The 27,677-nt window shown below is 52.6% G+C and overlaps 1 protein-coding gene across 4 annotated transcripts; it reads left to right on the plus strand.

Moving 5' to 3' along the window:
* Trpm4 (transient receptor potential cation channel subfamily M member 4) lies at nt 1-27,255 on the plus strand. 4 transcript variants are annotated; one of them, XM_036206982.1, is made up of 25 exons: nt 1-138; nt 384-454; nt 5,544-5,718; nt 5,995-6,175; nt 6,302-6,465; nt 6,600-6,783; nt 9,137-9,198; nt 9,328-9,519; nt 9,629-9,728; nt 11,350-11,462; nt 11,925-12,269; nt 12,407-12,541; nt 13,121-13,250; nt 13,334-13,479; nt 15,197-15,312; nt 15,580-15,657; nt 19,765-20,181; nt 22,226-22,358; nt 22,679-22,853; nt 22,986-23,163; nt 25,231-25,427; nt 25,601-25,733; nt 25,887-25,959; nt 26,035-26,140; nt 26,955-27,255. In XM_036206982.1, the coding sequence occupies exons 1-25, from the start codon at nt 115-117 to the stop codon at nt 26,957-26,959; spliced, it is 3,633 nt and encodes a 1,210-aa protein (XP_036062875.1). In that variant the 5' UTR covers nt 1-114; the 3' UTR covers nt 26,960-27,255. The 4 variants fall into 4 exon arrangements, with proteins under 4 accessions (XP_036062875.1, XP_036062867.1, XP_036062884.1 ...); XM_036206974.1 differs by having other exon boundaries at nt 26,035-27,255; XM_036206991.1 differs by lacking the exons at nt 1-138; nt 384-454; nt 5,544-5,718; ... (2 more) ...; nt 6,600-6,783; nt 9,137-9,198 and having other exon boundaries at nt 9,454-9,519; nt 9,633-9,728; nt 26,035-27,255.
* Nucleotides 27,256-27,677: the final 422 nt, after the last annotated feature.

Consider the following 27,677-nt stretch of genomic DNA (forward strand, 5'->3'; position numbering starts at 1 on the left):
TGTTCCCCAGGGCTCCCCGCCCCGGGCTAGGCTGCGAAGTTGCGGATCCGGTTTGGTCGGGCGGGTCGGCTGCTGGGAGGAAACACCCGGAGCCCCAGGGGCTGCGGCGGCAGCATGGTGGGGCTGGAGAAGGAGCAGGTATCGCAGAGCGCGGGGCTGGGTGTGAGCGGCTCCCAGGGGCGGCGCCAGCGCCGCCGGGACCGGTGGGATGCGGCGGGCGCTGGGCCAGGAGTTCCCAGACCGGGGGGCTTGGGGTGCCGGCTGAGCCTGCGGGAGGAGGACCCTGAAGTTCCCCAGGTGTCCCCGGGGGCGCGCGGGGCTGTCTTCGCATCCCGTGGGTCTGACCCGGGTCCTCGCCCTGCCCTTCTTGTTCGGGTTCTCAGAGCTGGATCCCTAAGATCTTCAGGAAGAAAGTGTGCACGACGTTCATAGTGGACCTCTGCGATGATTCGGGGTGAGCAGTTCGGGGCTGCTGAGCCGGCAGCACAGGTTCGGGGGCCCTGCCCGCTGCAGACAGGCTGCGTCCCCGCTGACCGGACTCGCCCTACTCAACGCAGGCAAGGCCTGCCCACCACAGACAGACCCTTCTCTGGCCAGCACAGGCAGACCCCACCCACCACAGAAGGAAGGCCCCGCCCACCACAGAGGCCCCGCCCACCAGGACCATTTCCCGCCTCCACCTCAGACAGACCCTTCCCTGCCCACGTTTTGGGCCGCTCTGACTAGGGCACTCCTCGGATTCTCCAGTCTCCCCCTAGCCGGGGGTTGGGAAGCGTGCAAACGCTTCAGGGATCCATTCCGTGTCTTTGTGTCTCTCTTTGCGTCACTTTTTCTCTGTCTGCTCTGGCTCTCTGTGTCATCCCTCTGTGTCATGCTCGCCCGGCGAGCACAGGCGAGCATAGCCCTACAGCCCTGCCCGCCGAACAGCCCTGCAGCTTCGGGATAGTAATCCCCTGCTTGGGCCACGCTAGTCACCTGGGCACAGAACAGCTCCTCCCTCCTGAGGTTGCTGTGCAAACTAAGCAAGGTCACTTTGGGACGGTTCTGGAACTCTGCCCACCATCTAATACACACCCGGAAATATCTGCAACTCCCACGAGAAGAGGGCAATTACCACTGCGTGCTGTGCTGTGGGTGGCAGGGGACACAAGCGAGCTCCATACGGCCTGGCAGCTTCATCCGTGGCCTCCCTAGTTGGGTCCAGCTTTAAATCTTTTCCCAGGGTGGTCTTTTGGCCTGGGGTAGTCATCTCTTTGCCTGTTGTCCCACCGTGGTGGGACGGGAAAATGTGTAAACAAACACACAGGCTGGTTTCCTGATGCAGAGGAACAGACAGGCTGACAGAAGTCAGTGGGAGCTGATGGGTACCGGTGTCATTGAGGACACGTTGCAGTATGGTGCTTGGAGGTGGCTCTGGGCCTTGGAACTGCATGTTCTAAGCCCTCCCTAACGACAGCCCGATGTGACTTGAAGACAGAGCAGAGTTCAGGGTGTGAAGAACATTGCCATGGGCGAGGAGGCTGGTGCCAGACCTCCTGGGTGCTCAGAGGCCACCTGAGTGTGAGGTTTTTGGGGGCTGGGCAGGCTCTGTGTGGGAACTGTGTGAGGATGGATAGGAGGTCAGGAAGCTGAGAGTGGACATTGGGGACGAGTGCTCATGGGTCGGGTGGCTCCTGGGCACGCCATCTGGAGATGAGTACAGGAGGGATACAGTCGTCACAGGAGAACAAGCAGGCTTGGAAACAGGGATGAGTGCAGCCCTTGCGTCTGTGTACGTGATGGGCTTTGGGAAGCGGGTGGGGAGATGAGGACCCAACTGGAACTTCGCAGAAGGCTCACACTGGGGTCTGAGAGGTCCCAGCTACAGGTGGAAATTGAAACCGTGGAAGCAGAAGAGGGAAATGCAAGAAGTGGCCAGCTTTCTTTCCCTCCATTTCGTGCCTTTCTTGCCTCCTCCCTCCTTCTTACATGGAAAAGTTTAAACATCTGTCTCTGGGCTTAGGCTGTAGTTCAGTGAAACACATGTACTTAGCATATTTGGGTTCCATTCCGAGGACCAAAACCCAAACCCAAGACACCCGCCCAGTGTCTGTCAGGAGACTGAGTCAGGGAGGTCACTGAGGGTCTGAGTCAACCTGGGCTATCTAAAACAAAACATCAACAACAAGCAGGGAGGCCTGGTTCAGTGGGTGAGAGCACTGGCTGCTCAGTTCCCAGCACCCACAGGGCGGCTCACAAACATCTGTAACTCCAGTTCCTGGGGATCTGACTTCCTCTTCTGGCCTCCACAGGCACTGCACATACATGGTACCCAGACAGACACACATGCAGGCAAATGTCACACATAAAGATAAAAAACAAAACACCCACCCACCCGCCTGTCCCATCTCTGACTGCCTTTAAGATGAATGCCAGCCACCGCTGGACACCTCCTTTCCCAGAAGCTTCTTAACTTTCTCTCTCAGCTCCTGCGGGCCTTGGGCTAGGTAGAGTGTCGTGAAGCACAGCCAGGAGGCAGCATGGTTTTTAGGTGCTCTGAGGGCAGCAAAGGGAAGAGAAAGCCACCATGGCGGTTGGGCTTTGGGGAGAGGAAGGATCAGGCCAAGGTTTCTCGAGTGGGTGCATTCCATCCTTCTGATGGTGAGATGACACCTGAACAGCGCCATTGTGCCTCACAGCCACACAGATCAAGATGCCAGGGGCAGGCAGGCACAGGAGACGCTGCCAGCGCCATGTCACCAGAACTTTCTTCTGGGGTAACAGCGCTCACTGTCCCTGTTGAGAATGGAGACAGCGGTGGTGACAGAACCCTGAGGTGTGAACTGTGGTGGGAGACTGAGTTTTCCTCTGATGTTATTTTGTGTGTACTCCCGAGCGCAGGTACAAATGTGTGCGTGTGGTACAGGGGCCGGAGGACACCCTCGGGTAGTGTTCCTCACACACCATCTACCTTGTTCATTGGGACAGTGCCTTTCACTAGCTTGGGGTGGCCTGGCTAGGCTTGCAGGCCCTTGATCCCCAGGGAACCTCCTGTCTCCTCCTCCCCAGCACTGGGATTACAACTGTTTACCATCACACCCATGGTTATGGGTCCTAAGGTCAGAACTCAGGTCCTTATGCTTTCAAGGCAAGCAAGCACTTTCTGCCCTGAGTTTATTTTGACTTGTTAAATTAGGTTATAAGGAGTCCCATGTAGACAATAGACCCCTTGGGGCTAGGTGCTCCAGAATGTTCCATGTAGACATTTTGACTAGAAGAATAGAAGGAATGGGGTGTGGGGTGCCCAAGAATGAGATCCAAATGGGTAATTGGATTAAGTGGGAGAAACTGAGGCATACCAGGGTTCCTTGGCATTAGAGAAGGAGGAGGTTGTGTCCTTTATTACAGCTGCGGGAAGACAACAGGCTGTAGGCACAGACCTGCTGAGGATCCTGTGCATGGCCTGCTAGCATGGTCTATGTCAGCACATCTGGAAAACTGGTCCTTACAGCAGGTGCTTAAGGATACACTCAGCACTCAGGAGATGGAGCAGGAGCATCAGAAGTTCAGGGTAGGCCTGGGCTATAAAGCTAGTTTTAGACCAACTTGGGCTCTCAAAATCAAGGGATGGGGGCTACGGAGATGGCACAGTGATTAGGAGCACTGGCTGCTCTTGCAGAGGCCTTGAGTTCAGTTCCCACCAATCACATGATGCCTCACAACCATCTTTAACTCCAGTCCCAGGGATCCAACACCCTCTTCCAGCCTCCACAGGCACCATGCATGTATGTGGTACACTGACACATACAGAGGCAAATATTCATACGTAGAAAATAGAAAAACATTTTAGATACTGGGCGGTGGTAGTACACGTCTTTAATCCCAGCACCCGGGAGACAGAGGCAGATCTCTGTGAGTTCGAGGCCAGCCTGGTCTACAGAGTGAGTTTCAGGACAGAGAAACCCTGTCTCAAAAAAGAAAACAAAATTAAGATAAACCAAGCCCCAAGAGGGCTTGGGGCTTTGGCTCAGTTAGAATGTTCGCCTAGCGTGCTCCATCCTCTGCACTAAAATAAGCCAGCTATGGTAGTGCACACCTGTAAATCCAGAACTCTTGAGGCTGAGGCAGGAGGACCAGAAATTTGAGGCCAAAAATAAATAAATATATGAGAAGAAATAAGTTGTGATCAGCTTTGGCTATAGTAAGTTTGAAGCCAGCCCTGAAAATAAGAGTCCTGAGTCAGCAGCTCACTTAACTTCTGAAACTGCAGGTGAGCCTACCATTGGAGTCCCTTTCAGAGGCAGGGCCAAGGAGACTTAGCTAGTTTCCCAGTCCCTACTCCTTGCCTTTGGAGACTAAGGCGACAGTTTAGCTTAGTACAAGAGACACTTGTACATTTCTATTTATTTTACCTATATGGGCATTTTGCCTGCGTGTGTTTGTGTGCCGTGTGCCTGTATGGTGCCCGAGAAGGCCAGGATCCCCTGGGGTTGGAGTTACAGATGGTCATGAGTTGCCCTGCGGGTACAGGAATCCAACTTGGGCCTCTGCATGCATTCTTAATCCCCGAGCCTTCTCTCCAGCCCACTGTGGCCTTATTTTGAGGGGAAACACTGTATCTAGGAGACCAGAAATGGAAACCATCATCTGTTGCCTGTTTCTCAGAACGAGAAGGAAACAGGCAGTGAAGGATATGGCGAACATACTGGGATATGGTCAACAGTGAGAAAAGCCCTCACTGCCTGGGCTCAGCTGCCTGCTCCTGCCTTTCTGCCTGGGGAAGCGACGCCAGGCCAGCAACGGCAGGGCACCCCCCTTGCAGTCAGGGAACACTGGAAAAGTCTTCACTTTCCTACTCTGTAATTCTAGGCCAGTTAAAGCTCTGTTTAGAGTCTCCAGCTGGGGCTGGTTGCTGTCTTTAGTTCAGGAAACACTTCCTGGTTTTCTCGGCTCCTCTGAGTTCCTGGGAGCTTTTACTGTCTTGTATTGGAGGAGGAAATTTAGTCTCAGAGAGGTGGAGATGCTTGCCCCAAACCACACAATGGCTTCATCCTCTGGTACCCAAACTTTCTTTGAATCATTGTTTTGTTTTGTTTTTTGAGGCAGGGTTTCTCTGTGTAGCCCTGGCTGTCCTGGAACTCACTCTGTAGACCAGGCTGGCCTCGAACTCACAGAAATGCACCTACTTGAGTGAGTGCTGAGATTTAAGGTGTGTACCACCACACCCAGCTTTTTGTTGTTGTTGAGTCTTTACAATTATTTTTTTCTGTTTTAAATGTTCAGTTTCATAGTGTATGTCATCTTTTGGGGTATCTGCCAATGGTGGCCTGCCATTCTTGATTCTGATCCTGCAGGCCAGTCTCCCTGTCCTGGCTTATTTGGGATGAAGCATGGCTCTAGGGGTCTTTGCCTCAGACACCTGTCCTGTAGTCAAAGCCAGTACTGGGTTCGCTGTGGCCTTTGTCTCCGGGGATGCAGGGTCCACATGGACAGGATGTGGACATTTGTACAGGATGGAGTCAGTGGGGACACCCAGGGTTCATGCTCCACCCTCATGCCCCCAGAGGGACCCTGTGCCAGTGTGGGAGACCTCGGAATGCCCACCCATCCGTGGCTGTGGAGGATGCCTTTGGGGCAGCTGTAGTTTCGGAGTGGAACAGTGATGAACACACTACCGAGAAGCCCACAGATGCCTACGGCGACCTGGACTTCATGTATTCTGGCAGAAGGCCCAGCAACGTGAGGCCTGCATGTCTGGGCCACCAGGATGGGTGGGGCTGGGACAATGGCTGAATGTGTCTCCCTTCTGGCCCACCCTGTTCTTGGGTGCTTCTAAGTGCCTGTCCCTCTCTTTCTCTAGGTCCTTGCTGCTTCCCAGTCTGTCTGTCTGTCTGCTTCTCTCTGGGTCTCTGTCTCCCTCCCTCTCTCTGGGCCTCTGTCTTCATCTGTCTGGGTCTGTCCCCTGTTGTCTCTGTCTCTCTGTCCCCCATGTGTCTCTTCCTCCTGTGTCCACAGTTCCTCCGGCTGTCTGACCGCACAGATCCGGCCACTGTGTACAGTCTCGTCACCCGCTCTTGGGGCTTTCGTGCCCCAAACTTGGTGGTGTCAGTACTGGGGGGTTCGGGGGGCCCCGTGCTCCAGACCTGGCTGCAGGACCTTCTGCGTCGCGGGCTGGTGCGAGCTGCCCAGAGCACAGGTGACCACAGGGCTTGGGGACCGTGGCTCCTGGGCCTGGGCCCCGCTGTTGCCTGGGTTCGAGGGCATTACACCCATTTCCACACCTAACTGTTTTCCATCTTGTCCCTCTCTCCGTCTTACATAGGGGCCTGGATTGTGACAGGGGGACTGCACACAGGCATAGGCCGGCATGTGGGTGTGGCTGTGAGGGATCACCAGATGGCAAGCACCGGGGGCAGCAAGGTGGTTGCCATGGGTATAGCCCCCTGGGGTGTGGTCCGGAACAGAGATATGCTGACCAACCCTAAGGTAGGAATGGGTTCAGAGAAGAGGCCCTGACCGGAGTGCTGTTCTGAGGGAGGAGGTCGGGGTCTGGTCCTCCAGGTCTGTTGGGGAGCATTTTGTCCCTTCCTAAAGACTTCTCTGTGTGGCATTGTCCTCAGGGCTCATTCCCTGCGAGGTACAAATGGCGTGGGGACCCTGAGGATGGAGTTGAGTTCCCCCTGGACTACAACTATTCAGCCTTCTTCTTGGTGGACGATGGCACTCACGGCCGCCCGGGCGGTGAGAACCGGTTCCGCCTTCGGTTCGAGTCCTACGTGGCTCAGCAGAAGACTGGAGTAGGAGGTGAGTGGGTTTGTGTTCAGGAGCCAGCACCACACAGGACCCCACTGGCCAGGTGTCCCAAAGACTCTTTTCTGTTAGGAGTCTTGTCCATTCTGGGTATGGCTGCACACACCTTTCATTCCAGCACTCGGGAGGCAGAGGTAGGCAGATGTCTGTGAGTTCTAGGCCAGCCTGGACTGCACAGGGAGTTCCAGGAGCTACATAAAAAGACCCTTTTTTCAATAAAAAAAAAATAATAAATAAATAAATTAATTAAATTTAGTGGACAGAAAGAGGAGGGTGAAGAGATGGCTCAGTAGTTGGGAGCACTTGCTGCTCTTACAAAGGACCTGGGGTCCATCTTTGAGTAGCTTGCAACTACCTGTAACTCCAGCTCCAGGGGGTTCAGCTCCTTCTTCTGGTTTCTTTAGGCATGACACTCACAGGCACATATATGTACACACATACACAAATTTTTTTTTTCGAGACAGGGTTTCTCTGTAGCTTTGGTGGCTGTCCTGAAACTAGCTCTGCAGACCAGGCTGGCCTCGAACTCACAGAGATCCGCCTGCCTCTGCCTCCCGAGTGCTGCCCCGGCTAACAGTTTTATTCGTATAAAAAGATTAAAAACCTCTTTCAGCTTAAATTATTCACTTAGGAGGCAGAGGCAGGTGGATCTCTGTGAGTTTGAGGTCAGCCTGGTCTACAAAGTGAGTTCCAGGACACCCAGAGCTGTTACACTAAGTAGCAAAATATATGAGCCTGCGGGGGCACACTTCTTCCAAACAGCACACTTTGTGGTGTTTTTCACTTTCATCAAGAATGTGTGAGTTCGAGGCCAGTGAGATGATTCAACAGGTCAAAGGCACTTGCTGCTAAACCCAGGGATTGGAGTTTGATCCTGAAACCCACATGTGCAAAGGGGGAATCAGTTCCTGCAAGTTGTCATCTGGCTCACACACACATATACACATGCAATAAGTTTAATTTAAAAAAGAGAGAATATAGTTGTAGCTGGATGTGGTGACTCACACCAGTGATCCCAGCACTTACGAGGTTGAAGCAGGAGGATCATGAGATTGAGGCCAGCCTGGGCTAGAGGGACAGCCTATCCCCTGAAACCCAAACCAACAACAGCAATGAGAAAAGAAAGCACACATTTAAGTTTAACTGCCTCCTTTTCTTGTGTTATTTCTTCAGCCCAGAGCTCCAGGATGGGTGGTGTGAAGCCTTATTTAGGCGGGCATAGAATCACCACCCAATCATCATTATGCTTTCACTGTTGGACTTTCTTGATTTTTTTATGGTGCTAAGATTGTCCGTCTATTTGCATTTCCTTCCTTTGCTCCTTGAACCTTTACCTCGCTGGGCTCTGGAGTAGTTAGCCAATCGTAAGAGTGACTCAGGAGCCAAGAGTCCAGGTTCCAAGCCCTCCCCTCCCTTCTGAAGTTAGGTGGCACCACCCTTGACTTCTGGCACTGGTGCTGAGATGTCGTCCCCAGTGCTCAAGAGGTGAATGCAAGAGAATCAGGTCGTCCTTGGTTCCATAATGAGTTTGAAACCAGACCGGATGCATGAGACTTTGTCTTAAAACATATGGGGGTGGGATGAGGACGCTGGGAAATGACGAACAGAGAAAGCACTTGCTGTGCAAGAGTGAGGACCTTGGGATTCATATCAAGTTGACTGCAGCAGCACATATCTGCAATGCCAGCTCTCCTATGGTGAGATGGGTGACGGAGACTGCTAGCTTGGTGTATGCACTGTGCGTGTGTGTGTGTGTGTGTGTGTGTGTGTGTGTGTGTGTGTACCAAGAGACCGTTCTCCAGAACAAGGTGGAAGGTGAGGACCTGAGCTTGTCCTCTGAGTTCCATACAAACTCTATGGCACACCTGTTCTCATCTACATGATCACACACACACATGAACATGCACACACACACACACACACCATACAAAACACACATATTAGTAATAAAACCCATAAAATCTCCCTCCTACCTCGAAGTTCACGAAGAATGAAGTGTTCCCAGGCCAATAAGATGACTCAGCAAGTAAAGGCACTGCTGTCAAGCCCGATGACGCGAGTTCTGTCCCAGGACCCACAAATCGGGAGAGAATAGATGCCCACAGATTGTCCTCTGACCTCCACCTATCTGTGAGCACCATTCCCCCAACACTATATAAATAAATGTAATACAAACTCTTAAATTTTTAGTTAAAGAATAAGAAGAATGACAATTCCCATGAGTACTGGCCACAGGTCTGGCCAAAGTCAATGTCTGCCCTGGGACTGCTGAGAAATGTGGTCCTTTCCCATCCCCAGCAAAGGCTGATAGAAGCTGACCAGGTTCCCCTTCCCCCCTCTCTCTCAGGGACTGGAATTGACATCCCTGTACTACTTCTTCTCATTGATGGTGATGAGAAGATGTTGAAGGTATCTGGAGCTGCATGCCTGTGTCTGAGGTGGGAGGAGGGCTGAGGGCCAGGACTCTCTGGTCTAGAATCTCAGGGATCTGGGGACTGGAGGACTGGACCCTGACTAGCTCTCCCCTTGTTCCTGAAGCGGATTGAGGATGCCACTCAGGCTCAGCTCCCCTGCCTCTTGGTGGCCGGCTCTGGTGGTGCTGCAGACTGCCTGGTGGAGACCCTGGAAGACACTCTGGCCCCAGGGAGTGGGGGACTGAGGCGAGGCGAAGCCCGAGATCGGATTAGGCGATACTTCCCTAAGGGAGACCCTGAGGTCCTGCAGGCCCAGGTATGGCATTGTGGAACCAAGCAGGGAGAGCAGGGCACCCTGGCTGGCAGGCCCTAAGGATAGTGGGACCACAGGTCTTGGCTGGGGACTAGAGTTCTGTGTTCTGCAGGTAGACAGGATCATGACCCGAAAGGAGCTGCTGACGATCTATTCATCAGAAGACGGCGCTGAGGAGTTTGAGACTATCGTTTTGAGGGCACTTGTAAACGGTAGGATGGGCTTCCAACACTCTCCTCAGATGTTTGCTGAGCCTCTCTCCTCCCTCCATCCTGGAAGCCTAAGGGCACATCCCTTGGTGTTTCATCTCTTCCCTTTTGGTTTCTGCTTGATGATGTTGGACAGTTTTCCCCAGACACTTTCACTGTTTTCAAACACCACTTCCCTGGTGGATCCACTCATCCATCAGTCCATTAATCTCTTCATATCTTCATCTACCCACCACTCCATCATCCTTCATTCTTGCATCTGTTCCCCTTCACCTGTCTTTCATCTAGCCTCCTACCATTTACCACTCACTTATCCATCCATCTACCTACCCATCCCCCTCCATCCATATACCTATGCATCCATGCATTCATCCATCCCCTTATATATCTATTCACCCATCCGCCTACCTGTTTCTCTGTCCATCTATACAACCATCTAGCCATTCACTCATTCACCTACCCACCCACTCACTTGTCCATCCATACATTCACCCAAGCATCTATCCACCTTTAATTATTAACCACCCGTCAGTCCTTTAATTAGTCATTGACACATCTGTTAACAATTCTATCCACTTATTCATCTTTCCATTCATCTTCAATCTCACCACTCTGAGATGTGCTAGTGGGTGTGGGTGGTGTGCTAGCTGGCTGAAGAGGCTGGTGTGACCATGCAGCTGAGGCTCAGAAGGAGGAAAGTAACTGGTGCTAGTCCCTCAGCTAGTGACTTTCTGTGGCTGAGGATTTAGGTTTGTGTGATGTGGTCTCTAGCATGGAATATTTCTGAGGGGATAAGAGCCTAATAGTTTATATATGGCAGAGGAAGCTGTAGTCAAGAACAGCAAGGGATGCAGTCCCTACCAGCAGAGGAGTTGCAGGCCAGGACCCTCCCCTGAGAAGCAGGGGTGGGGGCACCAAGACCAGCCTATGTTGGGGAGGCCCCTGTGAGTGGGCAGGGCAGTCTGGCTAGGAGAGATGAGACCATGAGACTGCACGAGACCATGAGACCATTGAGCATGGCTGTGGCACTCGAAATGTGCTGTGGCCATGGGGACTGGATGGGAGGTAAGGCGTGGTGGCTCAGGGATTGATGGGCTATGGGACATGATGGGTGGATCCTGGGGGTTTGCCTTGCTGAGTAATTTGGCCTCAAGAAAGATGGGGTACAGGGTAGAGGCAGGAGGCTCTTGCCTTAAATGATGCTGGTAAGGTACAGGGAATTTTTTAAGGGGACATACATCCACTGGTCCACCAATCCCTCTTCCAACGTACCCACCACCGTCATCTCCAGCCATCCCTTCCCCCAGCCATCCGTGGGTCAGCAAGAGCTTACTGACCGTTCGCTCTCTTTCTCTTGCTACTTTGGAAAAAGGACAAGAGCTTACGGAATGGTAGTCAGTCCACTCTCACATTTGTGGTTTTCAAAATGAAATGGGAAGTTGTGTGGTCCAGCCATCAACCTTAGGGAATGCTGGACAGGCTGAAGACTGCCGCCATTTGGAACTGCTTCTTGTCACTGTTAACACTGCTGTCAAGAGGTCCACTGTGACTCCAGGCTTATAGATGAAGGAACCCCAAAGTGGACATCCGCCTGAGACGCCGCCTCCCCCTCTCATCCTTCCAGCCTGTGGGAGCTCTGAGGCCTCGGCGTACCTGGATGAGCTGCGTTTGGCTGTGGCTTGGAACCGTGTGGACATTGCTCAAAGTGAACTTTTCCGCGGGGACATCCAGTGGCGGGTGAGGAGTCAGGGGCTGAAGGCCCTGCAGCCGGCCTCACTTTCTTCCTGGCTGACTTCTTGTTCACCTGGCCCTGCTCTCCATTAGGATCTGTCCAGCCCTCCCTCAACTGTCCAACACCTCTGGTTGTCCCTCTGTCGCTGACTTGTTGTCTCCCTTTGTGGCCAACCATTCATCCATCACCTTCGTTATCCACCCACACATGTTGTCTGCCCCCAAGTACTTAATTTACTCACCCATTCCCACCCTCCACCCACCAACCTACTCCATCTATCCATCCACCCATGGATCCTTTCATCTGCCCATCCGTCAACCCATCCCCTCCCTTGCTCATCTGTCCATCCGTTCACCAGTCCCTTCACTCTATCCCATCATGCTTTGCTGCCGCACTGTGCCTGGATCTGGTCCTCAGCGTTCACAGGTCTGTATTGGCTTACCGAGGTCCCATCCCTTCCCTCCCAGTCTTTCCACCTGGAGGCCTCTCTCATGGATGCTCTGCTGAATGACCGGCCTGAGTTTGTGCGCTTGCTCATTTCCCACGGCCTTAGCCTGGGACACTTCCTGACCCCCTCGCGCCTGGCCCAGCTCTACACTGCAGTGTCTCCTAACTCGCTCATCCGCAGTCTTCTGGACCAGGCGTCCCATGGTGGCAGCGGCAGAGCCCCATCTATAAAAGACGGGGCCGGGGAGCCCCGGCCTCCTAATGTGGGGCAAGTTCTGCGGACACTGTTGGGAGAAACATGCGCACCGAGGTACCCCGCCAGGAGTACCCGAGACTCCCAGCTGGGCCAGGACTGCAGAGAGAATGTAAGGACCATCAAGGCTGAGGGTGCTTGGCGGGACAGCGCTTTGGAAAGAGGGTGTAGTGAGATGGGGAAGGCTGTGTCTGAGAGGGTATGGCAAGCCCAGGGGTGGGGCCAGGTTTTGCTTCTCTTTGCTTTCAGGCTCAACTGCTTTTGGATTGGGCCTCCAAGCAACCGTTAGCGGATGTCAGCTTTGAGCAAGCCCCCTGGAGCGACCTGCTTATTTGGGCTTTGTTGTTGAACCGAGCCCAGATGGCCATTTACTTCTGGGAGAAGGTAAGTGCTGATTCTCATTCTGGAATCCTCACCTTGGCCGCTGCACTTACAGACACCCAGGCTCCCTTAGGCTGCTCTGACCTCTGACCTCACCCAGCCTCCACTCTTCCTCTCTCCTGTTATTTGTTTTGCGACAGGGTCGTGAATAGCCTAGGCCGGCCTTGAACTTGATATTAGCCAAGGGTCATCTTGAACACGTACCACTATGGTTCACGTGGTGTTGGGAATCAAAGCCAAGGCTTTGTGCATACTAGGCAGGCCCCCTACCCAGTGGGTACTGCCATCCCCACCCTAGCTTTGTCTGCTGAGACAGGGTCTTCCAGTGTCGCCCAGGCTGGCCTGGACCCTGTGAGTCTCCTGCCTCAACCTCGTGAATGCTACATGTGACACACCCCATACACACTCTGAATTTTTTTAAGAACAGCGATGACATTGTATACAGCTGTTGTCTACTTCCAGCACTGGCCTGTCTTCCCCAGTGTTCCCACCCACCACTCAGCTATTCCGTCTTTGAGCGAGATGCTAGTGAGCCTGCTAATGGCCCCTCTGGGTGAACCCTTGGCCTCTCTGTCTCTCCAGGGCTCCAACTCAGTGGCCTCTGCTCTTGGGGCGTGTCTCCTACTCCGAGTGATGGCCCGCCTGGAGTGGGAGGCCGAGGAGGCGGTCCGGCGGAAAGACCTGGCAGCCAAGTTTGAGAGCATGAGTGTGGGTGTGTTGGGGAAGGGCATTGTGGGAGTGCACAGGCGCCTCTCCACTCTTTCCATCTGTCCTCACCCGGACCCTTGTCCCCAGACCTCTTTGGAGAGTGTTACCACAACAGTGAGGACCGAGCCGCCCGCCTGCTTCTCCGCCGCTGTCCCCTGTGGGGAGAGGCCACCTGCCTTCAGCTTGCCATGCAGGCCGATGCCCGTTCATTCTTTGCCCAGGATGGGGTACAGGTGAGCACGTGACTCAGACAACTTGTTCCTAGAACAGTGGTTCTCAGCCTGTGGGTCTGCCAAAGGGGGTCGAACAGCCCTTTCATAGATGCCACATATTTACCTTACAATGTTTACATTAAGATTCATAACATTAGCACAATTGCAATTATGAAGTAGCAACGAAAATAATTTTATGTTGGAGGTCATCACAACATGAGGAACTGCATTAAAGGGTCGCAGCGTTAGGAAGGTTGAGAACCACCAGATTAGAGAACATCCTTCACTCCCGTGAGGTCTGTTTTTCCACAAGAAGACCCTACCTGCTACCACAGCAAGACCTACCATCTGTAGCTTTGCCCCAGGCGGTGTTGTTGCTAACAGGAAGTTCCGTTTCTCGAACAGGAAGCCCTTCTCGTTCCCACAGGCAATCCCACACCTCCCAAAGAAAGTGCGGCCACCTCCACAGGAAGCTCTTCCCACTTGACACTGTTTGCCGCTCTGTTCCTCCATTTAATGACTCCCGTGGACAATTATCTAACGTTTCAGATGTAGATAAGCTTTGGTTTAGGAAATCCTTCTGTGTGGGAAAGCCCTGTTCACTCCCCACACTCACTCCAATCCTGACACTCTAATGTTTTGAAAACTACCAGTATCGTGAATTGAATGAAGAGAGCTCAGACATCCCCACACTCAGTGAGGTTCCGTCCACACAACAGGAACTTCTGATGTGTTGACGCTAACAGGAAGTCTGGTTTATCCCAACAAGAGGTCCTGCTATTGCCTATTGAGATGATTTTAGCTGAATTCAGAGGATTGCCCAGAGTCCCCTGCATTCAGCAATGGTGAACTTCATGGATTCCAGCTCTGCTGATTACGGATTGTTTTTCTCTGTTTTTGAGCAATCTTGTGTATGAAAAGGAGAAAATACTAGTACTCATCCTCGGGGGTTAAGTGATCTGTTCCCTGCAAGGTGCTTGACTTATCTTCTGCCCTATAAGGTCAATAAAAGTTGGCTGCTCTGGGCTGGAGAGATGGTTCGCTAGTTAAGGGCACTGGCTACTCTTGCAGAGGATCTGAGTTTGAGTCCTACCACCCGTATGGCAGCCCACAACCCCCTGTAACTCCAGTTCTGTGGGATCTGCCCCCTCTTCTCACTTACCCGGCCACCCACGCCCATAGTGTCACTTCCACTGGGTAAGAATAAGACCACTACCACAGTTTCTGAGCTAAATCTGAAACATTCTTGTTTTATAACAAAACACAACTTTAGCCATCACAATGGTGCACAGACATCTATGCACGTGAAAGACATACACATTAAGAGAAAAGTTGCCTGACCTGGCGGCGGTGGCGCACGCCTTTAGTCCCACTCGTGGGAGGCACAGGCAGGTGCATCCCTGTGAGTTTGAGGTCAGCCTGGTCTACAGAGCAAATTCCAGGACAGCCAGGGCTGTTACACAAAGAAACCCTGTCTTTAAAAACCCTGTCTTTAAAAAAAGAAGAACAAAGAAAGAAAGAAGGAAAGAAAGAAGGAAGGAAAGAAAGAAGAGTTGGCTGTTCCATTCTACTGGCTAAACCCGAGGAGGTTGCCTTTGACCAGTGTCCCCTGGACTCTAACAGTTGAGACCCCCAAGTGGAAGCTTGCTCCGTGCCCTGACAGTGTGATCCAGCCCCTGTCAGAGTCTTGGGCTGGGTGCTGTGTGGAGATTCAAGCTAACATCCCCACATTCCGCAGTCTCTGCTGACACAGAAGTGGTGGGGGGAGATGGACAACAGCACCACACCCATCTGGGCCCTGCTTCTCGGCTTCTTCTGCCCCCCTCTCATCTACACCAACCTCATCACCTTCAGGTCAGTCCTCTAGGGTCTGGGCTTGGTCCCTCCCTCCTGCTCATCTCTCCCGAGAGTCTCTTCCCTGGAAACATTCTCTGGAGGGGATGTTGTGGGAGATGAGGGTTGGTGGACTGCTTGCGGTGTCTCCATCGGCAACTTCTCTAGCTTTTAGGCATGGCTCTGCGGAGGGCAGCTCATCTAGTCTCTACACTGTTTGAGGAACAATAAGTTTGGGTCTTTCTCAAGAACCTTCTATTTCTCACTCTGTCCCGCTCCCCATGGCAGGAAGTCAGAGGAGGAGTCCACACAGAAGAACCCTGACTTCGATATGGACAACAGCATCAATGGAGCTGGTCCTATTGGGTGAGTGAGACCTCGGCACAGGGGTGCGGGTGCCACCGTGGCACCGTGTCAGCCCCACTTCCTGTCAGGCACTGGAGCGAGGCCTTCAGGGAGAACTGGGCGTTTAGGAGAGGATGGCTCCAGTGAGCTACTGGAGACGCTGAGGTAGTTCCCAGCATGCTCAAGGACTGACTTGAAACTTGGTCCTTGGCATCAGTGAGATGACCCTGTAGGTAAGGTGCTTTCCACATAAGCCGAAAGACCTGACTGAGTTCAGTGCCCAGATTCCATGATGGAGGGAGAGAAACCATCTTTTCTCTTGTTGAGTTTTTGAGACAGAGTTTCTCTGTCTAGCCCTGGCTGTTCTAGAACTCGCTCTGTAGACCAGGCTGGCTTTGAACTCACAGAGATCCACCTGCCTCTGACTCCTGAGTGCTGGGATCAAAGGTGTGTGCCGCCACCACCGCCTGGCTCTCCACGAAGATCAGACACCACAAGCTCAGTATGTGTAGACTGAGTACTTGTCTAGCCCACTCAAGGCCCTGGGTTCCATCTCTGGACAAACTAACAGCGCAAACCCTACAGGAAAACAAAACAAAACAAAATATGAGGAGACAGCCCCACAGTGCCTGCTGCCCAAGCATGAGGACGTGAGCTCAGATTCCCAGCACCTGCCATAAAAATCTAGGTGTGGTGGTGCATGCCTGCACTGGTGCTGGGAGGCAGGGACAAATCCTTCTCCAGGCTCTGCCCACCAGTCTGTGTAGCTGAACCAGCAAGCCTGTGTTAGATATGAGACAGGAAGCAATCCAGGAAGACGTCAGACATTGACCGGTCTCCACCTGTCCTGCCCGGTTCTTAGTCTGGGTGAAAGAATAATTTAGAAATGGACCGGGTAGAGGGAGGGAGGAAGCAACCCCTTTTGCCATGGAGGCTGGTATGCAGTGGCAGGGTGGAAAGAGGGTCGAGGTAGCTCTTCAGAGAAGGAGTGAGAAGGCCCAGAGCACCATGGAGAGCATGGCCAGGCTTTGGCATATATCTGAACAAACAAAAGACATAGAAAAGGAAAAGAGCTTTTCTGAGTTCGGAGTCAGAACATCCGCAAGATGCGTGTGGAGGTCCAGGAGTGCTGCATGGGAGGCTTCTCCTACTCCTTCAGGTGACTCAGACTCCCTGGGGTGGGGGAGGACTCCAAGACAAGACTGGCAGGCTGTGCTGGATTAACTCTTTAAACACCTTACAAGATTTGATTTTATTTGTAATTATGTGTCTCTGTGTAGATTTGTGTGTTGTGAGGTAGATGCATGTGAATGCAGTTGCATGCTGAGACCAGAAGGGGGCGTCAGAATCCCTGCAACTGGAGTTACACAGGGTTCTAAGCTGACATGGGAATTGGGAAATGTCAACACACCACACACACACACACACACACACACACACACTCACACCCCAAAACAAACAACCCCCTTACAGCTGTCACCTCAAATGGAATAAGAGATAGCTTACTCTAGAGCCAGACATGAATGACCTAAGCTTGGGATTACTGAGCTAACTTAGTTCTATGTTCCAATGTGAAAACAGTTTCATGGAGTTTTTATAGTAACAGAACATAGAAAGTCATAAATCAAGGCATTAAAAAAAAATACATGATTCCACAGAGCAAGTTCTGGGACAGCCATGGCTGTCTTTTTTTTTTTTTTTTTTTTTGGTTTTTCCAGACAGGGTTTCTCTGTGTAGCTTTGTACCTTTCCTGGATCTCGCTTGGTAGACCAGGCTGGCCTTGAACTCACAAACATACGCCTGCCTCTGCCTCCCGAGTGCTGGGATTACAGGTGTGCACCGCCACCGCCACCACCACCACCACCCGGCCAGAATCCCTGTCTTGAAAAAGAAGCAAGCAAGCAAACAAAAACCCATTAAGTGAGCAGATAGGACAGACAGAAGAGCCACAGCCAGGCTCAGGTGCCATCGAATAGGGCTTAATGAAGTTAATCCACTGCAAAATTTGTGTCTGTTTATCATGATATTAGATCTGGTACTGAAGACAGGTGTAAAGATAACCCAATAGAAATTAGGCTATCTGATGGTAACAGCCAAATCCTGCCCAGTCTCTGCCATCTTTATTAGTGATCGGCCTCTGTGGACAGCGTCATTCCAGGAACACTCAGGTACAGAGCCAAACCAGGTCCTCCGGAAGAGCAGCCAGTGCTCGGAATTGCTGAGCCAATTCTTCAGCCTCTTAAGTGTCTTCTAAGTCACAGTTCTTTTTTTTTTTTCCCTTGTGCATGTGTGTGTTTTTTGGGGGTGGGGTGGGGGCAGGGTTCATGCCACGGCATGGGTGTGGAGTTCAGAAGACAGCTTGTAGAAGCCAGTTCTTGGGGGTAGTTTCATGCTATTTAAGCCTGGTGGCAGAGGCTTGTATGTGCTGAGGCTTTTCCTTGGTCCTGGATCAATTCCTAACAATAGAAGACAATGCTGTGTGATGTATTAAGTAGTTTAGAATGAGCTATTTCCACTCAAGGCCAGAAGTAGTGTTGGGGACACAAAGGTTCCTGTGCCCACAGATCACCAGGAAACCAAGAATGTTAAACACACAGGGGCCTCTTCTCAATGGAGGAGATAATGAGCGTTGGTCTTTTACCTGCATGTGTGTCTGTGAGGGTATTGGGTCCCCTGGAACTAGAGTTGACAGCTGTGAGCTGCCATGTGGGTGCTGGGAATTGAACCCAGGTCCTCTAGAAGAGTACTTAGTTCTCTCAACTGCTGAGCCATCTCTCCAACCCCAGGAGCTGGATTTTGTTAACAACCTGCTATCTGTGGCAGCAGACCTCACCCACCTTTTGCTATAGAGGCAGACCTCATCCAAATCTCCCAGAATGATTACCCCAGATTCTTCCCTCTCTGGACCATTACCCATCCTTAAGGAAGATGTCACATGTATTTATAGCCTGCTGACCTCTATGCTATTGGTCCGAGATGTCACTAGATTCTAGGCCCACCCTCGTGGTCACATGTACTTTGTAAAGAAGTTCTAAGTCACATCTTAAGCTTTAGTGTGCACCTGGGATGGAAACAAATGGACTGATTGTTTCCTGGAACCTTCTTCCACATTGTACTGTTTTAAATATGCTGGCAATGAACTGCCTGGCATTAGACTCCCCGAAGTCTGGTCCAGGTCGATGAAGTCATCTGCACCGGGTTTTCATTCTCATCTCTTTGAGGATCACCTCATTGGCACCTGCAGGGCCCCCTCAGTTGACCTCAGTTTCCATTGTTTGGGCCAGGGGGAAGTAGATGGGCTTCAAAAGGCTCCCAGGCCCATACTTTTTTATGTGATTTAAAATCTAAGGTCCTCAGTTGCCTCTGAGTCTCCTGCAACATACTGTGTGTGGAGAGCTGTGCACCAGACCCTGGCTCAAATCTTTTTTTTTTTTTTTTTATATATAACTTTTTTTTAAAAAAATGTGTATGGTGTTTTGCTTGCCTGTATGTCTGCATACCATGTGTGTGGTGGGTGCTCACAGATCCAGAAGTAGAATCAACTGGGAATGCAATTATAGACAGTTGTAAGCTGCCATGTGGGTGCACAAATCAAATCCAGGTCCTCTGGAAGAGCATAATTTAAATATACTTCTAGCACAGAAATTCAGTCCCTTTAGCTGTCATTCTTGCCCCCAGCCCCGGGCAACTGAAAACACCTCCTGACTCTATCTATAGGTTGGCATGTTCTAGAAGCTTCCCTGTGTGGAACTGACACTATATGGCGTTTTCTCGCCGGCTTTGTCCTCTTCGAGTCTTCTAGGCTAGTTCCTTCTCAGGTTTTGTTTTGTTTTTGTTTTTGTTTTGTTTTGTTTTTTTGAGCTGAGGATCGAACCCAGGGCCTTGCGCTTGCTAAGCAAGCGATCTGCCACTGAGCTAAATCCCCAACCCCCCTTCTCAGTTTTTAAAACAGGATATTGTGCTCAGTGTCTGTGTTTGGTTGTTGTTGTTTGTTTTTGAGACATGGTTTCTCTATGGAGCCCTTTCTGTCTTGAAACTGACTAGGCGAACAGCACTGGCCTAAACTCACAGAGATCTGCCTGCCTCTGCTGGGGTAAAATTGGGTCACTGAGGCTTGCTCTCTTGCAGGCCTTCCGAGCCCTCAGCGAAGGTGGCCCTGGAGAGGCGACGGCGGCCGGGACGTGCCCGCTGCTGTGGCGGCTGCTCCGAGCGCTGGTCGCACTTCTGGGGCGCCCCAGTGACTGCCTTCCTGGGCAACGTGGTCAGTTACCTGCTATTCCTGCTGCTGTTTGCGCGCGTGTTGCTGGTGGATTTCCAGCCCGCTGCGCCCGGTGCCTTCGAGCTGCTCCTCTACTTCTGGGCTTTCACGCTGCTGTGTGAGGAGCTGCGCCAGGGCCTGGGCGGCGGCTGGGGTAGCCTGGCCAGTGGGGGACCTGGGCCCGGCAAAGCTCCCCTGCGCCACCGCCTGCACCTCTACCTCTCAGACACCTGGAACCAGTGCGACCTGGTGGCACTCACCTGCTTCCTGCTAGGCGTTGGTTGCAGGTGAGTGAGTAAGGGACTGACTGGTAGGTGTGACTCAGTGGTAGAGCCCCTGCCTAGAATCCCCCAGTGAGGGGCTGGGGTGTGGACTCAGTAGTAGAGCCCCTGCCTAGAATCCCCCAGTGAGGGGCTGGGGTGTGGCTCAGTGGTAGAGCCCCTGCCTAGAATCCCCCAGTGAGGGGCTGGGGTGTGGCTCAGTGGTAGAGGCCCTGCCTAGAATCCCCCAGTGAGGGGCTGGGGTGTGGCTCAGTGGTAGAGCCCCTGCCTAGAATCCCCCAGTGAGGGGCTGGGGTGTGGCTCAGTGGTAGAGCTCCTGCCTAGAATCCCCCAGTGAGGGGCTGGGGTGTGGCTCAGTGGTAGAGCCCCTGCCTAGAATCCCCCAGTGAGGGGCTGGGGTGTGGCTCAGTGGTAGAGCTCCTGCCTAGAATCCCCCAGTGAGGGAGGGGCTGGGGTGTGGCTCAGTGGTAGAGCTCCTGCCTAGAATCCCCCAGTGAGGGGCTGGGGTGTGGCTCAGTGGTGGAGTGTCTAACATTTTCAAAGTCCTAGGTTTACTTCCCTGGGTGATGGGTAGCTACCTCCCCTTAACTGAAGCATCCCTCAGCTGGCACACTAAGAGGTAGGCTCCCTCCAGGCCATGTGAGGATGAAACAGAGTAACCTAGTATGAATAATTTATTCAAACCTAGAGGGAGATAAGTGAGTTTAGCAAACTAATATTTCTGTTGTCCCAGGCTTTATTTGTGTAATGTACTGTCTGAGAAGACAGGGCCAAGGCCCTGCTGCCTGCAGGAAAGCCAGTGTCAAGGTTGTATTTGATACATTTTATTAAGCACCCTTTTCCAAGGGCTGAAAAATCTTTGCATCTTGGGAAGGAGAAACATTGTCACCTCCAGCCTAAATGGCGCATCATCCTTTAAGCCAGTGCCTTCTAGATGGACACTTGGGTGATTTCTATTTCTAATTTTCATTGTTGCAAAAAATAAAAGTTTACATCCCCATGTAAAGGGAGTGGGTCAAAGGGCACGTGGACTGGTTACATTTCTGTCTAAATAGCTTCACCCATTTGCCTGTCTGCCTGCCTGCCAGAAGGAGCTGTGAGCGCCCCCATGAGGACATGCTAGGCAATACCTGGCGCTTTGTATGGTGAATCAAATCAGATTGACAACCTTTGTCAGTCAAATTCCGCAAATTTTTAGTGTATGCAACTCTCCATGTCCTTTTTAGGCGCCCTCCCCACCTTTTTTGAGACAGGGTCTCACTCTTGTAGCCCAGGCTGGTGTGGAACTCCCTGTATAGACCAGGTGACACACACTAGCCCCCCTGAGCATGCGGCTCTGGCAGGCCTTACCCTTCTCTCATTCCCTCTGCTTTGCCAAAACCATCAGATTACATTCCTAAAGCTAGCCACCAAAGACTATTCCCTTATTTGGCCAATCCCTCCTTCCGAGGCCCACTACCAGGGTCCAGCCATCAAAGAACTGAAGTCTAGCAATCAGAAGCCTCCTTTGGTTCACCTAACATGGCAATCAAAATTAAACACTTCATCCTAACACCGGGTTTCCCCTTTACCTTTATAACCGCCGTTTGCCCATGTCCTACAGCGAGTCCTCTCTATCCCTATCCCTATCCCGAGGCCGTCCTTTGTTCCCCAGGATAGATACCCTCCCTCTCTCCCTCCTTCCTTCCCCTCCTCCCTGGTCCTCTATCTCCTGTCTTTGTCTCTTATCTCCTGCCCTCTGTCCCCATGGGGCAAATAAATCTCCTTTGTGCTGAGAACTTGGTCTTGGGGGTCCTAGGCTGATGCTGATCTCTTACACCTGCCTGGAACTCCCAAAGATCCTCCTGCCTCTGCCTCCCCAGTGCTGGCGTGTGGCATGGTGTGTGGCGTGGCAAGCTCCTAACATGATTCTTAGAGGACCATCCATCATTATCCTGAGACCAGAGAAGGGCAGGGCGGTCAGAGGGTCCCTGCTTCTGCCCTGTGAGGCCTCGGCTTCATCTGAGGAGACATCCCTGATCTGAGCTATGTGTGTCTCTCCACTGCTCAGGCTGACTCCCGGGCTGTATGAGTTGGGATGCACGGTCCTCTGCCTTGACTTCATGGTCTTCACACTGCGGCTGCTGCATATCTTCACGGTGAACAAGCAGCTGGGGCCCAAGATTGTCATCGTGAGCAAGATGGTGAGGTTGAGGAGGAGGGGCAGGGCCAGGAGTGACAGAAAGGGACCCAGAGTGAAGGGGTGGAGCCTGGAGTGAAGGCAGAGGCCAGGGGAGAGGTGGCTCTGTAAGTGACCGGCTGTGGAGCTGATCCTAGGCGGTGCCAAGGAGGGGAAGGGGTGTGTGTGTGTGTGGCGGGGGGTGGGAGGGGGGGGGTGTAGGGCTTTTAAAACGGGCAGGGCAGGAAGAGGCAGGCCTCTGAGGATGCTGAGTGTCTGAGACAAGAAGCGGGGCCAGGGAGGAGGGGACAGGGTTAGACTCAGCCCACTTTCCTCTGCTTCCAGATGAAGGACGTCTTCTTCTTCCTCTTCTTCCTCTGCGTATGGCTTGTGGCTTATGGGGTGGCCACAGAGGGGATCCTGAGGCCCCGGGACCGCAGCCTGCCGAGTATCCTGCGTCGAGTTTTCTACCGTCCCTATCTGCAGATCTTCGGGCAAATTCCCCAGGAGGAGATGGACGGTAGGGAAAGGTTCTCCAGTGGGAGACTGCCTCTCTCAGTCTGTGTCCTCTCTCTGACTGTGTCTCTGTCTCCCAGCCTCTCTCCCTCCCCCTCCCTGCCTCCCTCTGCTCATACTTGCTATCCCCCTGCAGTGGTCCTCATGATTCCAAGCAACTGCTCTGAGGAGCAGGGCTCCTGGGCTTACCCGGAGGGGCACAGCTCGGGCTTCTGTGTGTCCCAGTATGCCAACTGGCTGGTGGTGTTGCTCCTCGTCATCTTCCTGCTGGTGGCCAACATCCTGCTGCTCAATCTGCTCATCGCCATGTTCAGGTGTGCCCGGCCTTGCCGCCCCAGCTTCCCCTAGCCTGAGCCTGTTCACTGAACCCCACGTCCTGACTTTCACCCAGTACTGGCCAGACCCCACGCCTCACTTGGGCTTTTTGCTGCTGTATTTGGCATGCTGAGGCCGGGGGTCACCCTGTAGCCCAGGCTGGTCTTCGAATTTAGGCTCATCCTGCCTCTGCCCCTCAAGTGTTGGGATCACATGCGTGGGCCACCATGCGCTAGATGCCTTTAGTTTTGAAGCAGTCCACTTTATTGAATTATTCCTTTGTTTGTAGCTTATTTTATTCATGTGTATGTATATTTTGCCTGCGTGAATGTAAGTGTGGTGCCTGCAGAGGTCAGAGAGGGCATTGGATCCTCTGGACCTGGAGTTACAGGCGGTTGTGAGCCACCAGTCAGCTGAGAACTGAATCTGGGTCCTCTGAAGAGCAGCCAATACTCTTAACCTTAGCTACGTCATCCCTCCGGCCTGAGTTTCGTTTTTTTTGTGGCTTATACTCTTGTTGTCCCACGTGAGGGTCTGTTGAAAGTCTCGAGTCTGGAGATGTTCTTCCAGATTTTCTGCTAAGAGTTTGTTTTGGCTTTTAGCTCCGATTTGTTGATTACTGGCCCACTTGGAATTACTTTGTCTGTGGTCTGAGGACAGGCCCAACTTTATTCTTTGTATCCATTCAAGGGAACTCGTTAAAGACACTGGGCGTAGGTCCTTGTTAGGAGCAGCTGAGCTCAGGTGGGGTGGTGAGCCAAGTCTGTTGTCCCAGCACTTGGAGCTGGAAGCAGGAGAGTCAGGAGCGTGGGCGACATGCAATCCTGTATCAAACGTCAAACAAGGGCTGGAGAGATGGTTAAGTGGTTAAGATCACAGCTTACAGAGGACCCGGGTTCTAGTCCCAGCATTCACATGGCATGTCACAACAGCCTGTAATTCTAGTTCCAGGGAGTCTGACACCCTCTTCTGACCTTTGCGAGCAGTGCACTAACATGCAGGCAAAACACCTATACACATAAAAATAAATAAACCTTAAAAAAAAAGCCAGGTAATGGTGGCGCACGCCTTTAATCCCAGCACTTGGGAGACAGAGGCAGGCTGATCTCTGAGTTTGAGGCCAGCCTGGGCTACCAAGTGAGTTCCAGGACAGCAAGGGCTACACAAAACACACACACACACACACACACACACACACACACACACACACACACACAAATAAAAAAAACTACAAAAATCAACCCCCCAAACCATATCAAGTAGCTACTGTATTATTTTGAAAACAACAAAGTCAGGATGGCAGGTGGAGCTGAGGACAGTCCAGTCAGTCAGCGGACCACTTGCCTTCAAGCACAGGGGCCTGAGCTTGATCCCCAGAACACATGGAAAAATTTCAAGCATGATGTTGGGTTATTGTAACCCCCGTACTGGGAAGACAGAGCCAAGAGGATCTCTGAGGATCTGGTCAGACAGGCTACTCTAGCCAATGAGAGACCCTGCTTCAAAGGCACACAACCTCCTGAGGATGATATTGGGGTTATCCTTTGGGCCTCACATGCACACACATATGCACCTGTACATATACAAACACGTTCCCACATATGCATTAAGTAAGTAAACACTTGGTTGGACAGATGGCTCAGGAGTTAAGGCACTTGCAGCTCAATCATGAGGACCAGAGACCCCAGCACCCACATAGGGCCAATGGCTGGAGCTCAGGTTCCAAGGGACCTTACACCCTTTCCTGGTCTCCACAGACACCTGCAGACAAAAACTTCATTTTTATCATATGAGTGTTTGCTAGCATGTATGTATGCACATCACCTGAGTGTAGTGCCGGCAAAGACCAGAAGAGGGTGCTGGATCTTTTGGAACGGGAGTTAGAGACCATTGTGAGCCACGTCATGAATGATGGGAACTGAACCTGGGTCCTCAGCAAGAGCCAGGTGCTCTTAACTGCTGAGCCATTTCTGCAGCCCCTGACTACTTTATCTTGACTTATAACCCAATCTATGATCAAGGTCCTTTTTTGACCTCCACTGACCCTTGACCTCTGGCCTCCACAGCTACACCTTCAGCAAAGTACAAGACAACAGCGACCTCTACTGGAAAGCACAACGCTACAGCCTCATCCGGGAATTCCACTCTCGGCCTGCCCTGGCCCCGCCCCTTATCATCATCTCTCATGTGCGCCTCCTCATCAGGTGGCTGCGCAAGTGTCGTAGGGCTAACTTGCCCGCCTCCCCGGCCTTCGAGCACTTCCGTGAGCATGGAGCTTGGTCTGCAAGGGGGCAGGGCTCGGGAGGGGGAGGGGTTCAGGTAGGGTCCTGGTCTGTACCCACCTGGGGGTGGGGTCTGAAGAATATGGTGGCTTTGGGGAGGGCGGGGCGGGGCCTCAGGTAGGCCGGCCCTTGACGCCCGGTCTTGGCCCTGCAGGTGTCTATCTCACGAAGGAAGCAGAACGGAAGCTGCTGACCTGGGAGTCTGTACACAAAGAGAACTTCTTGTTGGCACAAGCTCGTGACAAGCGAGACAGTGACTCGGAGCGCCTGAAACGCACCTCCCAGAAGTGAGGCAGGGGCCTTCGACGGGCAGGATTCCGGGTGGGATGCTGTGACTTCAGCGAGAGGATGCGGGCATGGGCTTGCATCCCACTGGAGGCCTCAGGGGGCGTGGCTTCTGCGGGTCCCCGGACCCCGGCTCTGAGGGTCTCTCTTTCTAGGGTGGACACCGCACTGAAGCAGCTGGGGCAGATTAGAGAGTATGAGCGGCGTCTGAAGGGGCTGGAGAAAGAGGTGAGGACTCTGGCGTGGCAGAGGGGACTGGCAGGGATGGGTCCATCCCGCCTTGACGTACCCCTTTCTTCCTAGGTCCAACAGTGTACTCGCGTCCTGAGTTGGGTGGCTGAGGCCCTTAGCAGCTCTGCCTTGCTGCCTCCTGGGGGGCCGCCCCCTCCAAGCCCACCTAGGTCCAAAGGTCTGTGTGGTCTTGGGCTTCTGCAAGACTTACCTCTGTGCATCCGTTGTCCCTGGGTCCTTTGCTTGGTCTTCTGAAGGCTCTGTTCATGGCTTGCGTGTGGATGTGTGCAGCTGGTATGAATGCATGCATGTGGGGGCCTGGGTTGGACGCCTGACGTCTTCCTCTCTTTCTCCACCTTTTTCTTTGAGATAAGATCCCTCCCTGGGCCCAGGTTCTCCAGTGGGCGAGGCCAGCTGGCCAGTGAGCTCTGGGAAATCGGTCTGTACCTGCCCCACTTCCCTGGCTTTTCAAGTTGGTGTGTTTTTGCATGAGTGCTGTGTTCTGATTTCATAGCTCTTGGTGTGATAAAGCACTCTGACCTATAGCAACGCAGGAGATGGTTTCATTTGGTTTCCACTTCCAGGTTACAGTCCATCAGTGAGGGGGGCAGGGCGAGAAACGGAAGGTAGACCATGCAACATAACCTCTAACCAGAGAACTCACTCACAGCCAGAGAAATGCACCAGAAACCACGAAGCCACAGGATCACAAAGGCTTTGGCGCACCAGGAAATAGTACCGCCCACAGTGGGCGGGGCCCTCCTACACCAGTTAACAATCCAGACAGTCCCCCACAGACAGCCCACAGGCCAGTTTGGTCAGGCTCCAGGCTATGTCAAGTAGACAGAGGAAGCTAACCAGGGAAGAATCTGAACTCAGTCTCATGCAAGCATGACTGGCATATTGCCAACTGGAGATCTCCCCGGCTCGGTGTCTTCTGCTTCTCTCCCATTTCCCCGCCCGTCACCTGCTGTCTTCTCTGTCTTTTCTAGACTGAGTGTTCCTGGTGGATTTCTAGGTCTCTGCATCTGGAGGGTTCATTTTGCGAGCTGGTCCCAGCCTGCCTCAACCTACACAGCGGGCGGCCTTATCCTCACCGTGGCCCCCAACCGCACAATGTCGCCATAGTCTCGGCTCCTCCAAGAGGCAGCCCTGCCTTGGGTGGCTCAAACTCTGAGCTGGCAACACTGGACCCTGCCACAAGCAGAGGAGGCCAGAGGGTCCTGGGGTTACAGGGACCACAGACCGCATTCACAGCTCCCCACAATGGGGAAAATAAAGCCATTTGGCAGGAATCACAACGCATGCCTGACTTGTGTGGAACAGGTGGGTGGAGACGTTGGGGTTGGTGGCTGAGGTAGGCTGGGGATTTGGGGTTCTTGATGTTTTTTTTTTCTTTTTCTCACTTGCTTGGGGTCAGTCCCTCCTCCAGACCACTGCACATGCCGATGTAGCCCAGACCTCTGCTGTACAGACCTCGTTTGGGTAGCTCCCTTCAGGAGACAGGAACAGCTGGAATTCTGCTGCTTTCTATTTTCCTGTGAGAACATAACTGGGTGGCAATAAGAGGCTCAGTCCTGGAGCGGGGTGGGCGCCACACTCTTCTGCTCGGCAACATGCAAACAGATGGTGCAGATTTGAGTAGATAAATGCATATGTGTCTTTAAAAAGTCTAATTAGTGGAAAATTGCAGGCCATACTCACATGGGGGGTGT

The sequence above is a fragment of the Onychomys torridus genome, chromosome 1, assembly GCF_903995425.1.
Source record: "Onychomys torridus chromosome 1, mOncTor1.1, whole genome shotgun sequence".
NCBI classification, from domain to species: domain Eukaryota; kingdom Metazoa; phylum Chordata; class Mammalia; order Rodentia; family Cricetidae; genus Onychomys; species Onychomys torridus.

Coding starts and splice junctions, on each gene's coding strand:
- Trpm4 (XM_036206974.1), top strand. CDS start 115: ATGGTGGGGCTGGAGAAGGAGCAG. Junction 6,176..6,301: donor GCGAGCTGCCCAGAGCACAG/GTGACCACAGGG, acceptor CGTCTTACATAG/GGGCCTGGATTGTGACAGGG. Junction 12,270..12,406: donor GCCAGGACTGCAGAGAGAAT/GTAAGGACCATC, acceptor CTTTGCTTTCAG/GCTCAACTGCTTTTGGATTG.